We start from the raw sequence: 15663 nt of genomic DNA on the forward strand, positions 1-15663 counted from the left end.
GCTCAGGTCATGATCTCACAATCCGTGAGTTCGAGCCACACATCAGGCTCTCTGCTGTCAGCACAGAGCCCCCCTTCAGTTCCTCTGTCCACCCCTCCCCACCTCAACCCCTCCCCCTGCTCATGCGCTCTCAAAAATGAACTTCAAAAAATAATGAAAAAAAATGGCAACGGGAAAAAACTATACCACGTGAAAAAAAGATCTAAAACTATGATCTGTTTTCGAACAACTCACGGGAAGAATAAAATGTTCTGCAGTGTTAACACGAGCTATCAGTAGGTGATAAGATAGGTAATTTTCGTCGTCGTCTTCATACTTTTTCACAGTTTCTTCATTAGCTTCTAGGCGATAAGTCGGCGAGATCTGGATGGTGCTTCAGCGGCCGAAGAACCTTTTCCTCTCGAAAGCACCAAGCTGCACTGCATCGTGCTCACTCGCAGGACCCTTGAAGAGGCAGCTTGACTGCGAAGCCCGGACAGTGCCCGCCCACCCCTTGCCCAGGACGACAGCCTTCCTCCCACCTTTCCTCCAGGTCAGCAGTGAATCGGCCGCTAGTGGTGTCCTTAGCCGCCTCCATCACACCGCGCTCTTCCGTGTCTGGTGTTCAAACACCCAGGATGTGCTGTTTGTCCCGGGGAACGGGGTGAAACACAGATCCTGACGTGTGCCACACGGACCTCCGAACTGTGCCCTCGGCCCCTTTGTTTTGGGGATGGCTTGGCCGAGACGTGGACAGAGGGAGGGCCTTGCTCAGCAGTCCACCCGTGAGCACGCGTGGGGTCAGAACCCCGTCTTCCGTCTCCACCAACTGTCCCCATCCAGTGACACAGCGTCACCTGAACTCAGTCGCTGCAGGCTTACTTATTTTATTGCGCTTCACAGATAATGCAGGGGAGGGGGGAGGCGGGGCGGACACTTCCACAAATTAAAGGTATATTTGTGTGGTCACCTGTGATCAGTGATCTTTGATGTTACTATTATCATTGTTACGGGTGCCACAAAGCACACCCATACAGGACGGTGAACCTTATTGATAAACTGTGTTCTGATGGCTCCAGCGACCGGCCGTTCCCCCCCGTCTCTCTCCCTCTCCTTGCACCTCCCGATTCCCCGAGCCACAATATTGAAATTAGGCCAGTTAATAACCCTACGGTGGCCTCTTAAGTGTGCAAGTAAAAGGAAGAGTTGCACATCTCTCATTTAAATTTTTTTTTTTTTTTAACATTTATTCATTTTTGAGACAGAGCATGAACAGGGGAAGGTCAGAGAGAGAGGGAGACACAGAATCTGAAACAGGCTCCAGGCTTTGAGCTGTCAGCACGGAGCCCAACGCGGGGCTCGAACTCATGGACCGCGAGATCATGACCTGAGCCGAAGGTGGACACTCCACAACTGAGCCACCCAGACGTCCCGCACATCTCTCATTTTAAACCAAAAGCTAGAAATGTTTAGCGAGGAACACATGGAAAGCCAAGGTAGGCCAAAAGTGAGGCCTCTTGCACCAGTTAGCTGAGATGTGAACGCAAAGGGAAAGTTCTTGAAGGAAACTAATAGTGCCCTCCGGTGAACACACAAATGATAAAGCAAAACAGCCTTACTGCTCGTGTGGAGGAAGTCGTGGTCTAGATAGATCATCAGCCAACCACCACATTCCCTTATACCAGGAAACCTCAGCCAGAGCAAGGCCTTAACTCTTCAATCCTATGAAGGGTGGGAAAGGTGAGCAAGCCGCAGAAGAGAAGTTCAAAGCTGCCAGAGGTTAGTCAGGAGGTTGAAGGAAAGACGTCTCCATATCATAAAAGTCCAATTCAAAGCAAGCTATCTAGAAGATCCAGCTAAGCTAACTAATGAAGGCGGCCACACTAAACATTTTCCATGTGAATGAAACAGCCTTCTACTGGAAGAAGATGCCTTCTAGGACTGTGATAGCTAGAGAACAGTCAATGCCTGGCTTCAAAGGACAGGCTGACTTGTTAGGAGCTAATGTAGCAGTGACTTTATAATTGGAAGCCGATGCTCATTTACCATTCCCCAAATCCCAGGGCCCTTGAGAATTACGCTAAATCCACTGTGTGCTCTATAAAATGGGACAGCTAAGCCTGGGTGACGGCACATCTGTTTACAACATAATCTGCTAAATATTTTAAGCCCCTGTTGAGACCTGTTCAGGAAAAAAAATCATTTCAAAATATTACCGCTTATCGACAATGTATACCCAGTGAAGACGTGCAATGAGATGAATGTTACTTTCAGGCCTGTTAACAACAGGCAGGTCTGTTCTACAGCCCACGGATCAAGGAGTAATTTCGACTTTCGAGTCTTATTTAAGAAATACATTTTGAAAAGCTGTAGCTGTCTCATAATTCCTCTGATGGAATTGGGCAAGGTAAATTGAAAACCTAAAAAGGATTCACCATTCTAGACGCCATGAAAACATTCATGATTTACGAGAAGAGGTCAAAATACCAACATGGAGTTTGGAAGAAGTTCATTCCAGCCCTCATGGATGATGTGGGGGGTTTCAAGACATCAGTGGAGGAAGTCACTGCAGATGTGATAGAAACAGCAGGAGAGTTAGAATTGGAAGGGCAGCCTGAAGACGGGACTGATTTGCTACAATCTCACAATAAAACTTGAACGGGTGGGCAGTTGCTTCTTATGGATGAGCTAAGAAAGTGAGTTTCTCAAGATGGAACCTACTGGTGAAGATTGTTGAAATGACAAGGTTTAGAATATCTCATAAATTTAGCTCACAAAGCAGGAGTAGAGGTTGAGAGGATTCACTCCAATTTTGAAAGAAGTTCTACTGTGGGTAAAACACTACCAAACAGCATCACATGCTAGAGAAATGATTCCTGAAAGGAATGGTCAATCAATGGTGTGCAATTCATTGTTGTCTTATTTTAAGAAACTGCCCCAGCCACCCCAACCCTCAGCAAACACCACACTGATTAACCAACCAGCAGCCATCAACACTGAGGCAAGACCCTGCACCAACAAAAAGATTAAAACTCACCGAGCACTCAAATAATGGTTAGCATTTTTTAGCAATAAAGTATTTTTTAATTATGGTACATTGATTTTTTTTTTTTAGACATAATCCTATAGCACACTTAATCGACTACACTGTAGGGTAAACACAACTTTCATATGCACTGGGAAACCAAGAAATTCACTCGCTTTGTTGCAATATTTTCTTCATTGTGGTGGTCTGGAAACCAAAATTCTCCAAGGTATGCCTATATATGAAAGCTGATTCTAAAAAAGAATAACAGACAAAGAAAGGGACATTACTTGTTGACATAATAGAATCAATCAATAGACCCTCCTTCCCTCACCTACCAACATGACAGCTGTAAAATAAATGCTCTGGAAACCATCCACTTGGAACTATGGCACCGGGTCGCTTACCGGTTAGCAGGAGGAGAAACGATAAGAATGAAACAAAGCTGAGCTATTATATAGTAAGACGACCAGTTGAATCACTTTCAAAATACTCACCTGCTTAGCTGCATATCAATAGGGACGGACAAACTAAAATCGAAATGAGGCATCTAGTGAATTCTAGAATATTTGGACTAAAGTCATTTGAAAGAATGCTGAAGAATATTTACTCCATAAAGTTTTGCACTGGTCTTGCATGAATATTTTTACATCTTGTTGATAACTTTTAAAAAACTGTTGCTGTGAGCAAGCTGTTCCCAAAGTGAGTGCAAAATTTCAAGGTGTTAATTGTATCAAAACAAGTTTTAGTGAGACGTGTATAAAAAAGAAAAGGGGGTAGAGACAAGAAAAAGAAAAGAGAGAAAGAAAGAAAGAAAAAGAGAAAGAAAAAAAAATGAAAGGCTCCCATTTGCAGACCTGTACCTTAGCCCTGCAGAAAAATAAAAGGCGATTTCACCTTTGGACACCATTTCAGAAAATGCTGTCGTCTATATCTTACTTAATCCTAACAGCCCTGTTAGGCTGGTCATTTCACTCCTGTTTTACAGCCAATTTAACAGCTGAGGTAAGGTTAAAACATTATCCCAATCTCCCACAAATGGCTGCAGAGCTGGGATTCAAGGCCAAATCTGCTGAGTGCCCAGAACCTCCAAGTTGTATGAAGCTCCTGGGTCACATCCATTTTTGAGGCAATTAAATACACACACACACACACACACACACACGGCGCCTAGGTGGCTCAGTCAGCTAAGCTGCCATCTCTTGATTTCTGTTGGGGTCACGATCGCACCATTGGTGAGTTCAAGCCCCGGAGACTGGCTCTATGTTGACAGTGCAGAGCCTGCCTCGGATTCTGTCTCCCCCGCCCTCTGCCCCTCCCCTGTCTGCCCCTCCCCCATGCTCTCTCTCTAAATAAATACAGTGTGTATTAAAAAAAAAAAAATGCTGCATGGGTTAAATATCTACATTTAACAAGTTATTGTGTAGAACACAAAGCATTTCAATAGAATCAGACTGCTCCAAGACAAGGGCAGGATATATAGTCCACAAGGTCATTTGTGGTCCTGTGATAAGACAAACTGAATGTCATCTTTTAATTTGTAGGTTTAGCTGGGCACCTGCATGTATAATCTCGTTTGGAAAGGTCAAAGCCTTTCGCTGGGAATGTGGATGACACCCCTGCCAGCCCCCAGGTCTCCCGGAACTGCTACCAAACAGCCCCTAAAGCCAGCTGAGCCCCATGAATCAAGCAGCAACTGGACAGTGAGGACCACACGCGCTGTCGTTCCAGCGTCCTGGACACGAAACTCCATGGCCACAGCTGCTCTTTGCGCTGCAGGACTGTCACGTCCTGGTCAGACCATCCCACAGGGCAACGTGTGTGTGAGCTTTCCTGGATCAGCGGATTCAGCAGTATTTCCAGCGGTCCGCGTCAGGTGACCCCTGGGGGGGTGTTTCCAGTTTCGGAATCAAAGAGAGGAAAGGGAGCAGGGGTCGTCTGGCCCCTGTGTCAAGGCCTCAGGAGGCCTCGAAAGAGAACTCGCCCTGCACGAGAGAACAGGGCGCGGACGCAAGCAGAGCGGGCATACCACCCTGGCCCCACCGCCCGGCAGAGCCCGCCCCGCGCGGGAAACCGGCGGCCCCGCCCCCACCCCAGGAACGCTCCGCCCCGCGCCCTAGGCCACGCCCCTGAAGAGTTCGCTCTGGCCCCAACTCCTTGGCAACCAGAGGGACGCTTTCTCCTTAGCTACCGGTGCGGCTGCCACCAAGGGTGAGGAAGAGGAAGTTACTGCACCCATGGAGAAAGTTAGCCGGATCCAGAGGGTGTTTATAAACCTGCTGGATTCATACAGCAGCGGGAACATCGGGAAGGTGAGCAGCGGAGGGTCAGAGTGGAGTCCCAGGCCCCAGCTCCCGGTCCCCCGCCCCGGACTCCCGAACCCCCGAACCCAGCGAGGGTCTGTGCCACGGGGCGCTGTCAGAGGCTCCCCTTAAGAGAGGGTTCCTGGTCCTGGGCACCAGTCTGCATGCAGAGCTCCAGCTGGAAGCCCAGGTGTTTGCAGGAGGGAGTCCGAGGGCAGAGAGGTGAGGGTGCAGGGAACCAGGCCGCAGGGCAGCAGGCAGGGAGCCCAGGGCCAGAGAGACTTGGCGACTGACAAAAATGTTTCTTTCTTTCTTTCTTTTTTAAAATGTTGTATTTATTTTTGAGAAAGCCAGAGAGAGTGTGAGCAGGGGAGGGTGAGAGACAGAGGGAGACAGAGAATCTGAAGCAGGCTCCAGGCTTCGAGCTGTCAGCACAGAGCCTGACATGGGGCTCAAACTCACAACCTGTGAGATCATGACCTGAGCTGAAGTCGGACCCTTAACCGACTGAGCCATCCAGGCGCCCCCAGAAATGTTTCTTTTAAAATCAGAAGGAACCAAATGAAACGTTAGAGTCAAAGATTGTGGGTCTCTATGGCAATACAGTCATGAAATATAATTTTTCATTTTTGGGGGGGGGGGGGAGGAAAAGGCCCATGAAAGTCAGAAGGTGGGCCTGTTCAGCAGTTAAATGGTGCCTCAGGCGTGCTCAGCACTCCACTGATATTTGTTGCATAAATTAAAGCAGAATCCAACACAAAGGCCCACATCTGGGGGCAGGGAGGGGGTGGAGGTCAGGCTCTTGGTTTATATTCCAAATCCAATGAAAGCTACTGGATTATTGTACAAAGAGAGGTGAACCTGATTGAGATTAGGAGAGTGGGAGGGAAGAGAATTTAGCTTTTTACTTTACCCCCCTTTTGAGCTCTGATTATTTTTTTTACAGTATAATATTTTTAGAGCAAATTTTCTTTTCTTTCCATTTGTAGAGATCTTTTGCAAAAGCTTATCAGTAACAGAATTTTCAGTTCTTCCTTAATTCACCTGGACCTCTAGTTCTGGCCTTTTAGGTAATTGCTGTTCTCTGTACCAAGCACCATGTGAGTGGGAATAAGAAGTCTATAAAAGAAATGGAGGCCAGGTCTCTGGTCTTCAGGTTCCTGGCCCAGCTGGGCAACGCCACCCGCTCCCCAGAGCCCCTGCTGCCCCCTCTCTGTCCCCGGGACGGAGCAGTGTGGCGGGCGTGGTATGTGTGCAGCCTTGAGATCCCAGGGTCCAGCTGTACCCCTCCCTGCCCGTGCAATCTTGGGCAAGTTACTTCCAGCTGGGCATCTCTTTCCTCATCTGTGAAATGAGATAATAAAATGGAATATGTATGTTTGAGAGAGAAATGAAAATATACATGACATACTTGGAAGAATTATCTTCCAGTAAGAGGTTGAACCTGCTAATCTTGCATTACTAACTCAAAGTGACGTTTATCAAAATAAATGAGGTGGGACTTCCTGTTTGTTTCGTTTTGGTTTGCTTTTCCTCCCACGGTGTAATAATATCATGATTATATATGTGTTTAATATGTAAATTAAAACCATTCTTATAAAGTATACATACATATTATATATACATACATATACGTTTGTGTATACACACACACACACACACACACACAAACACACGTGTATATATGAAACTCTTTAACATTTCTTAAGCCACTCCCAAGGATAACTTGTGTAAAATAAAAAGCGAAACTTCGCCAACTTCATTCTATTTCATTACTTGTAAAGGTAGCCACTGGCCACATGTGGCTATTGAACGTTTCAATGTGGCGAATCCAAATGGAGATTAGCCTACCGTCAGTGTAAAATGCACATCGAATTTCAAAGACTTAGTGTGAACAAAAAGGAACATAAAAGATCTCATTAATAATTTTTTTCCACTGATTACATGTTAAACTGATAATATTTTGAATCTGTTGGGTAAAGAAAACACTATTTAAATTAGTTACACTGGTTTCTTTTTACTGCTGTTAATGTGGCAACTAGCCAATTTAACTTACCTGAGTTGATCACATTACACTGCTACATTTCTATTAGACAAGATCATCGTGGTGACCGCAGCCCTGCTCTGCCCGTTGCCAGAGCAGGGCAATAATCTTAACACCTTCTTTAAGTTCTCTGGGCCTGGCTTCCTCATCTATAAAAGAGAGTGCCATTGGGGCACCCGGGTGGCTCAGTCGGTTGGGCATCTGACTCTTGATTTCGGCTCAGGTCATGATCTCCAGGATGGGGAGGTCAAGCCCTGCATCAGGCTCTGCACTGACAGTGCGGAGCCTGCTTGAGATTCTCCCTCTCTCTCTGCCCCTCCCTTGCATGCACTCTCTCTTTCTCAAAAATAAATAATAAATTTTAAAAACACTTTAAAATTAGAGTGCCATAATAGTACCCACTTGGCCGTGTTACTGGGGTCATTGTTAGTTTCAGCAAACCACCAGGGTAAAACGCATCGGCTATGCACGTGGGGTACCTCTAGCAAGCCCTCAAGGATGGTCGGTGTTTAGAATCATTCCAACTGTCTACCCTTTCTCTAAGTTGTCCTTAGTATTTTCTTAGCAAGTTTGTGTTTTCTTGCAGTTCCTGTCTAACTGTGTAGTCGGGGCTTCACTTGAAGAAATCACGGAAGAAGAGGAAGAAGAAGAAAGTAAGTCAGCCATGGAAGCCTCATCCAAACTGAAGGACGGCACGTTCCAGATCGTGGGTACGCTTTCCAAGCTCGAAGGCGTTCCGCCCAACTTTGCCGTGGAGACATACAGCGTAAGTCCAGGTGGCTTTTGCTAAGAGTTGACCAAGGGCAGAGTCACCTTGCGCTCCAACACCTTCACGATATGCTGTTATTCTCTGCTTCTCCTTCTCTCTTCCGCACACATGGGGGTGCAGGAAGGTGTGGGACAGGTGGAGGCAGGTCTTTCTCCCCTGACGGAGAACAACCATTGTCTCCACTTTGAATGTGTGCCTGGAGCAAAGAATTTGAATTAGATACTCCCGGAAGGGATAGATCTAATCTGGACTTGCAGACTCATAGAATCTTCTAACCTGTGTTCAAAATGCATGCTGCCCCTCACTACCCAACTATGGTGGGCGCTTTCTGGGAGGGAGAAACCTCCTTTGGTAATAAGCCACTAGGAAAGAACATATCATTATGTTGCTGTCTCACTGAGAAACTGTGCGGCCGTTGTTGAACCCAACTCTGTGCTCGGGAGCTAAAATATAACACGGAGACGGAGTGTGGGGATAAAGAGGAACGATAGTTTTATTACTTTGCCAGGCAAAGGAGGCTACAGCGGGCTGATGCCTTCAAAACTGCAGACCCTTCCGGTTAAGAAATGGGCAGGAGACACGAACAGACATTTTTCCAACGAAGACATCCAGATGGCTGACACATGGAAAGATGCTCAACATCACTCATCATCAGGGAAATACGAATCAAAATCACATTGAGATACCACCTCACACCTGCCAGAATGGCTAAAATCAACAACACAGGGGAAAAAAATAAGATCAAATCAACAACACGGGAAACAACAGGGGTTGGCGAGGATGTGGAGAAAGGGGAGCCCTCTTACCCTGCTGGTGGGAAAGCTGATAGCACGGAGGCTGCTCGGATTCTCTCTCTCCCTCTCTCTCTGCCCCTCCCTCCTCTCTCTCTCTCTCTCTCTCTCTCAAAAATAAATAAATAACCTTAAAAAAAAAAGTTAAAAATAGAACCACCCTACAAGCCAGCAATTGCACTACTAGGTTTTTACCCACAGGATACAAAACTACTGATTCAAAGGACCCTGATGTTTATAGCAGCTTCATCAACAATAGCCAAATTATGGATAGAGCCCAAAGTCCGCTGACTGATGAATAGATAAGAAGATGTGGTGTGTGTGTGTGTGTGTGTGTGTGTGTGTATACATACATATATATATATATATATACATAAAATGGAATATTACTCGGCCACTAGAAAGAATGAAATCTTGCCATTTGCAGCGACGTGGATGGAGCTAGAGATTTTTATGCTAAGTGAAATAAGTCAGAGAAAGACAAATACCATATGATGTCACTCATATGAAAACAGATGAGGGGCACCTGGGGGGCTCAGTCGGTTGAGCGTCCGACTTTGGCTCAGGTCATAATCTCGCAGTTCAGGAGTTCAAGCCCCACATCAGACTAGCTCCTGTCAGCCTGTCAGCACAGAGCCTGCTTCAGATTCTCTGTCCCCCTCTCTGTGCTCCTCCCCCCGCTTGCACTCTCCCAAAAATAAATAATTTTTTTAAATAAAACAGATGAATATAGGGGGGAAAGAGAGAGAGAGAGAGAGAGAGAGAGAGAGAGAGAGAGAAGTAAACCAGGAAACAGACTCTTAACTATCGAGAACAAACAGTTCCCGGAGGGGTGCAGTGGGGGTGCGTGGGCTAACTGGGTGATGGGCATTAAGGAGGACGCTTGCCGTGTTGATCAACAGGTGTTGTATGTAAGTGACGAACCACTAAATTCTACGTCTGAAACTAATATTACACTGTACGTTACGTAACTGGCATTTAAACAAAAACTTGAAAACAACAGCAAACTGCAGACCCACCCTTCAAGGTGGTCTCAGGGCTGGCACCTGCCATCCAAGTCTGGTTACTAAGTGTACATTGAGGTCAGTGGGATGTCAGAATCCATACCGTGTTCCTGGAGCAAAGGATTCTACAGAGAAACAAGTGAAGAGGAGAGGGGGGCTTCAAGAACAAAGAGGAGAAGCATCTGTTCCCTTTCGAGTCAAGCCTTGCTGAACCACCAGTGTGTCCAACTTAATTTCCGACCGTCTTCACGTTTCTCTAGCAGTTTCACTGCCCCCGCATGACAAACTCTACGCACACAACCTGAGACATTTGAATGCCTCCAGTAGGGGTGTCAGCCTCTCATCGGCCTGCCTGCCGCTCTTCAGACCCTGCCATACAGCTCTGCACACGCCGTACCCTGGAACAGACTTTCCTCTGCCAACCCCACCCAGCCCTGTTCGTTCCGCAAGACTTAACTCAGGATGTCATCTCCTCCAGGAAGCCCTCGGTGATTCCCACTTCTTCCCCACTCCCAGTTTGGAATCTGAGCTCTTTTCTTGGACTCCCACAGCATCTTTACCTGCCTACATCATCCCACTTTTCCCACTCCATTGTTACTATCTGTCTGTTGTGGGTCACACTGCCCCAGATGGTTAGCCTTAAGAATAGACCGAGCCTCACTTGTTGCCCTGTTTATCTGTGCATCTTTGGCACGTAGCACATTAACTGGCTGAAAGCAGCCCTCGATAAACACTTGTGAAATGAATGAAAGAGTCCTCTCCCCCCAACCTGCCATCTTAGGGAACTTTCTCCACCACTTACCCCCTTTCACCCTCTCCTGGGTCTTCAGTCACCACTGGCTTCTTTCTTTCTGCCTATACATGTGTACAGTGCGCACATCTTTTGAACTTCATTCGGCCTTCCTGGTGGCTACCAGCCTCTTTCTCCGCCCCTGGCCCCTGCCCCCTCAGCGAGGGTCCAGCCACAGGAAATACCCTGACCCGTGTCACTGGTCTAATTCCCGGCTGGCCTAATTCCCAGAGTCCTATCTTACCTGGCTTCCCAGGAGAAAGTCTCCTTCCCTCTTCTGCAGTCTTTACCCCCTGACTTCCCTCGTGCATCTGAGCACTCCTTGTTTCACTGGCTCCTTTTCCTCGTTCTGCCCTTTAAACGCGCTTTTCCCCAGAACTCCCTCCTTTCTCGTAACGGATGTCCCTCCTCAAGCTTCTCTGGTCCTATGGCTCCAGCTCCCCCATACGGGCCAATGCCTTTCAAATCTGTCTCCAGCCCTGTTGACCAGCAAATCCAACTGCCCCCTGGTGCACTCCCCCAGATGTCCTGCTGGCACTTCTAGTTCAATGGGCCCCCAAATGAAATTTATTTCCCTCCTCTACAAAACCACTCTTTCAGCCTCCTAATTTTGATTAAGGACCTAGATCTGTTTGGGCTGTTTGGGGCTTCAAGTCATAGGGGGAAAAGGCAAGGCAAACTGGCTTAGTAAAGAAGGAAATTCTTCAGTTTATGTGGCTGGTCGTCTCAGGGAAGATGCGGCTTCAGGGCTGGCGTGATCCAGGGGCTGCAGCTCCTTTTTCTGCCCCTTCCTGGTCTCTCCCTTCCTTTAAGGGTGACGTCACTCTTGGGCTGGGAGCAAGGCGGCAACGGTCCAGGGCCTCACGTTCACACACAGCAACACCGCGGTGAAGGGAACTTCCGGAAGTGCTCAGAGAAAGGAGGATGAACAATCCCGCGGTCCCCTGCAGGCGTCTCCTTGAATCTCACGGTGTGGAAGTGAGTCACATGCCCATTCCTGAACAGATCACTGTACCCTGAGATCAATAAAGCCCAGCCCTGAAGCTAGGGAGTGGAGTTCAGATCCCCAGGCTGAGAGGGGAGCACCTGAACAAAATTGGGGTTCTGTCGGGAAAGGGGAAGAGGAAATGGACGTTTGTGTCCTCACGCACCCCCCCCCCCCCCCGCTACCTCAGCTGTGGGCTCGTGGCGCCCCCTCTTGGTCACGAGGTCCTCACCTGGGCGCCTTACAGCCTCTCCACGAGGTGCCCCCTTCCCCTTAGCGTGGCCATTTGCGTTAGTTCAGATCTTTACCAGCGCCCACCATTTACACTGGAGTTCGGATCCGTGAACGTGTCTCGAGCGTCCTAAGGATCCACAGAGGCGCGTGGAGCTCACACCTCGCAGGGACTCGCACACAAACACGCAGCCCCACGGCAGTGCAGTGGGCACGACCGCAGAGGTGTGGACACAGCAGCATCTGAAAAGGGCAGTTGATGAGCGCTCGGTCTTAGGTAGGGAGCCAGGCAGACGTAGCTGCACACCCTGCCTACCACACAGATCAGCCCCCCCTCCCCACCGGCCCCCTCAGCTCCTCTGGTCTGGAGATCCCGGAGCCTCCATCCGGGATGGAGGATGGTCCGCTACTGGGAGAAGCTGGGACTGAGGCCCGGCCTCTAGGGCTGAGTAGAGACTGCCAGGCAGATAAGGGGGCAAGGAAATGTCACACAAGACGGGAAGACATGGGGAAGTGTGTGGTATGCTTTAGAATAGGAAAAACATCAGCATAGCTAGAGCATGGGTTGCAGGGAACCAAGGAGAAGAGGCAAGGGTGGCATGAAATGTGAGAGAGAGCAGAGGATGGAAAACATTAGGCTGGTCTAGTTTGTGGAAGGTGCCTCTGCCTGGCTCAGCAAACCATCCACTATTCCAGGCTCTGCTGAATGAGCTCATATTCACTCTTCAATCCAACTTGAATGTCAACTCCCAGGAGCCTTAATCACATATTCCTCCTGGTCTGTCAAACCTCAGATGTACCTCTATGATAGCCCTTTCTATATTGGGGGCTGCCATGTAAGGCTGGGCAGGTTGCACACTGTGCAAGGGCGCCTGCCTAAGGACATGAGTAGGAGCTGTGTTCTGCTGGGTTCAGAGTGCCCCAGAGTAGGTGCCGCCTTATAATTTCCCCACAAAGAGCAGATTGCCTTTTTCTAATTTGTTCAAAGGCTTCTTATATCCTTAGATATGTCCTTGTCTGCATTAGACTATAATTTGCTATAAGTTTTCCCAACAAAACAAACAAAATTTGCTAATTTGCTATAAGTTTTCCCAACAAAACACACACACACACACACACACACACACACACACAATGCTCCTTAGTGTAAACCAGACATTATTCATTTTGCCTCTATCCTCGGGGTCAAACAAAAGGCCCCCAAATGTTGGATGGGTAAACAAATGAGTGCCAAAATGTGGTCACGCAACGTCTGATCAGGATGGCCGTCCTCTTGGAAACGTGCCTGTTTCACCCGAAATCCAGCTATGATTTCACATGCGTGTGCGTGTTTCTTTGGACGCCGCTCTCACATGCTGTCACGGGCTGGAATCATAGATGCTTTCTCTTCTTTCTCTCGGGCAGCATCTGGAGCACATGCCTTCCATTTGTCCAGTGACTTCCTTCCTTCCTTGCCCACGTCATTTCTGAATCTAGATCGGTCTCAGGTGCGTTGGGAGAGCAGGGTCGTCCTGTGTCGTCTCACTATTGAAAAATTAGAAACTGATGTTTGGATCGGCATTTTCAGAGTGTCTTCCCTTCTGCCCATTCAGCCCAGAAAAGAAACAGAATGTATTATGGATTGAACTGTGTCTCCCCGAAAAAAGATCTGTTGAAGCCCTAACCCCAGAAAGCTCACAACGTGACCTATTTGGAGATAGGTCTTCACAGAGGAAATTGAGTTAAAAGGAGGTCATTGGGAAGGACCCCTCATCCAATACGACCGACATCCTTACCAAAAGGGAAAACTTGGACCCAGACACGTATATAGGGAGAACAACTGGGAAGAGGAAGGCGGAGATGTGGTTGATGCATTAACCAGCCAAGGAATCCCAGAGATTTCCTGAGAGGCACCAGAAGCTAGGAGAGAGCCACGGACCTAAATCTCCGTCACAGCCTTCCGAAGGGACCGGCCCTGCCGACACCTCGATCTTGGACTTGTGGCCTCCAGACCGTGGGACATGAATTTCTGTGGTTTAAGCCACTCAGTTTGTGGCCAGGAAGGAACAGCTACCTAAAACACAGTGATCACCGAAGTTACTTTTGTCTAATGTAAGCACTTTTATATTTCCACCCATTAAAAGTTCCTGTGTTTTCGAAATATTCCCAACTGTCGACTGTAATAAGGCACCTTGCATGTACGAAGAGAATGGATGAATGCCATCGTGAGGGTTCTGAAACCATCCACATTCATCACTCATCAGCACTTCTGAGCGATTCAGGATATATAATGGCTCAAGTAATCTTGCATAGAGTTTGCATTAGTTTCAAATGCCTCACACATTTTTCTTCCAGTATGTTCTAATTCTTCCCTTCTGAATTGGGGTTTAAACAGCCTGCAGAAATAGTACCTAAAATCATTATGCAATTTTTTAATCATCTGTTCCCAGCTATTTTCATAAACTTATTTGTTACTTGGAAACTACACACAGAAGAGAGCCAAAATTTCGTTTTAAATAGAAACCCTGCAAATGTTTCCTGTAGGACACTTCATCTGCCGTATATCTAATTTGGAAATTGTCATTCCAGCTAAATATTAAGGTTAGCGCCTTGCAACAAATGACTGTCACATCTCTTTTTCAGAACATCTCTCGGGAGGACCTTCTCATGCGCCTCCTGGAGTGTGACATCATCATTTATAACATCACCGAGAACCCACAGCAAGCAGAGGAGGCCATCTGGGCAGTCTCTGGTCAGTGAACTTCTTTCTTTTGTCTCCAGGGATGCTGCTTTTGTGCAACTTACTTAACCCAAGAGTCATCTAATGAACACGAGGCGAATTAGGACTGTGGGAAAACTGACCTGAGACTTACCTAAAACATGAAATGAAATTAGGCTAATGAGGGGCGCCTGGGTGGCTCAGTCGGCCGAGCGTTCAACTTTTGATTTAGGCTCAGGTCATGATCCCAGAGTCGTGGGATCGAGCCCCGTGTTGGGCTCTGAGCGTGCAGCCTACTTAAGATTCTCTCTCTCTCCCTCTGCCCCTCTCCCCCGTTTGTGTGTGCGTGCTCTCTCTCTCTCTCTCTCTTTCTCTGATAAAAAAAAAAAAAGCTGATGAATATTCATCAGCCTTTGGATAGTGTTAAAAGATAAACCGAGGCATATGAGAATCTTTAAGAATTTATTTGAGCAAAACTCGATTCACGAGAGCACGCCGTGCCGGAAGTGGCTTGGAGAGGTTCACCAACAGGGGCCAGGGGAAAGACTTACAGAGCAAAGGCAGAGCAAAGTGAGGAAGTTATTTGATTGGCTATAGTGTACTCAGCTGGCTTACCTGGAAGAGGCTAGTTGACTGTGCCTGGTTGTCCTTGGGTGTTGGTTTCCGAAACTTGCAGCCCGTAACAGACTTAGGTTTTGATTTGTTCATGTGGACTACTATGGCCTTAGAGTCAGCTGAGACCTCATGGCCCCCTTGGTTGATTAAACAATGGGTGGGGCGCCTGAGGGGCTCATTTGGTTAGGCATCCCACTCTTGACTTCGGCTCAGGTCATGATCACACAGTTCGTGAGTTCAAGCCCCCACGTTGGGCTGTGCGCTGACAGTGTGGAGCCTGCTTGGGATTCTCTCTCTCCTCTCTCTGTCCCCTCACCTTAAAGTAAATAAACAAACTTGAAAAGCAGCTTTTATTAAAAAAATAAATAAATATATAAAATAAGCAATGGGTGCTTCCAAAGGATAGAACATTTTTTTTAAATGTTTATT

General features: G+C 47.5%; 1 protein-coding gene across 1 annotated transcript in view; it reads left to right on the forward strand.

Annotated features, from left to right (window-relative positions):
* Positions 1-4608: 4608 nt before the first annotated feature.
* The window catches only part of AK7 (adenylate kinase 7), a 72781-nt gene continuing 61726 nt past the window's right edge, over positions 4609-15663 (forward strand). Inside the window, exons 1-4 of the mRNA XM_078447655.2 lie at positions 4609-4707; positions 5125-5316; positions 7938-8117; positions 14544-14652. Coding sequence (XP_078303781.2) covers positions 4609-4707; positions 5125-5316; positions 7938-8117; positions 14544-14652 — 580 coding nt within the window. The remainder of the gene's footprint in view (positions 4708-5124; positions 5317-7937; positions 8118-14543; positions 14653-15663) is intronic.

Source organism: Panthera onca, chromosome B3, assembly GCF_046562875.1.
Source record: "Panthera onca isolate mPanOnc1 chromosome B3, mPanOnc1 haplotype 2, whole genome shotgun sequence".
NCBI classification, from domain to species: domain Eukaryota; kingdom Metazoa; phylum Chordata; class Mammalia; order Carnivora; family Felidae; genus Panthera; species Panthera onca.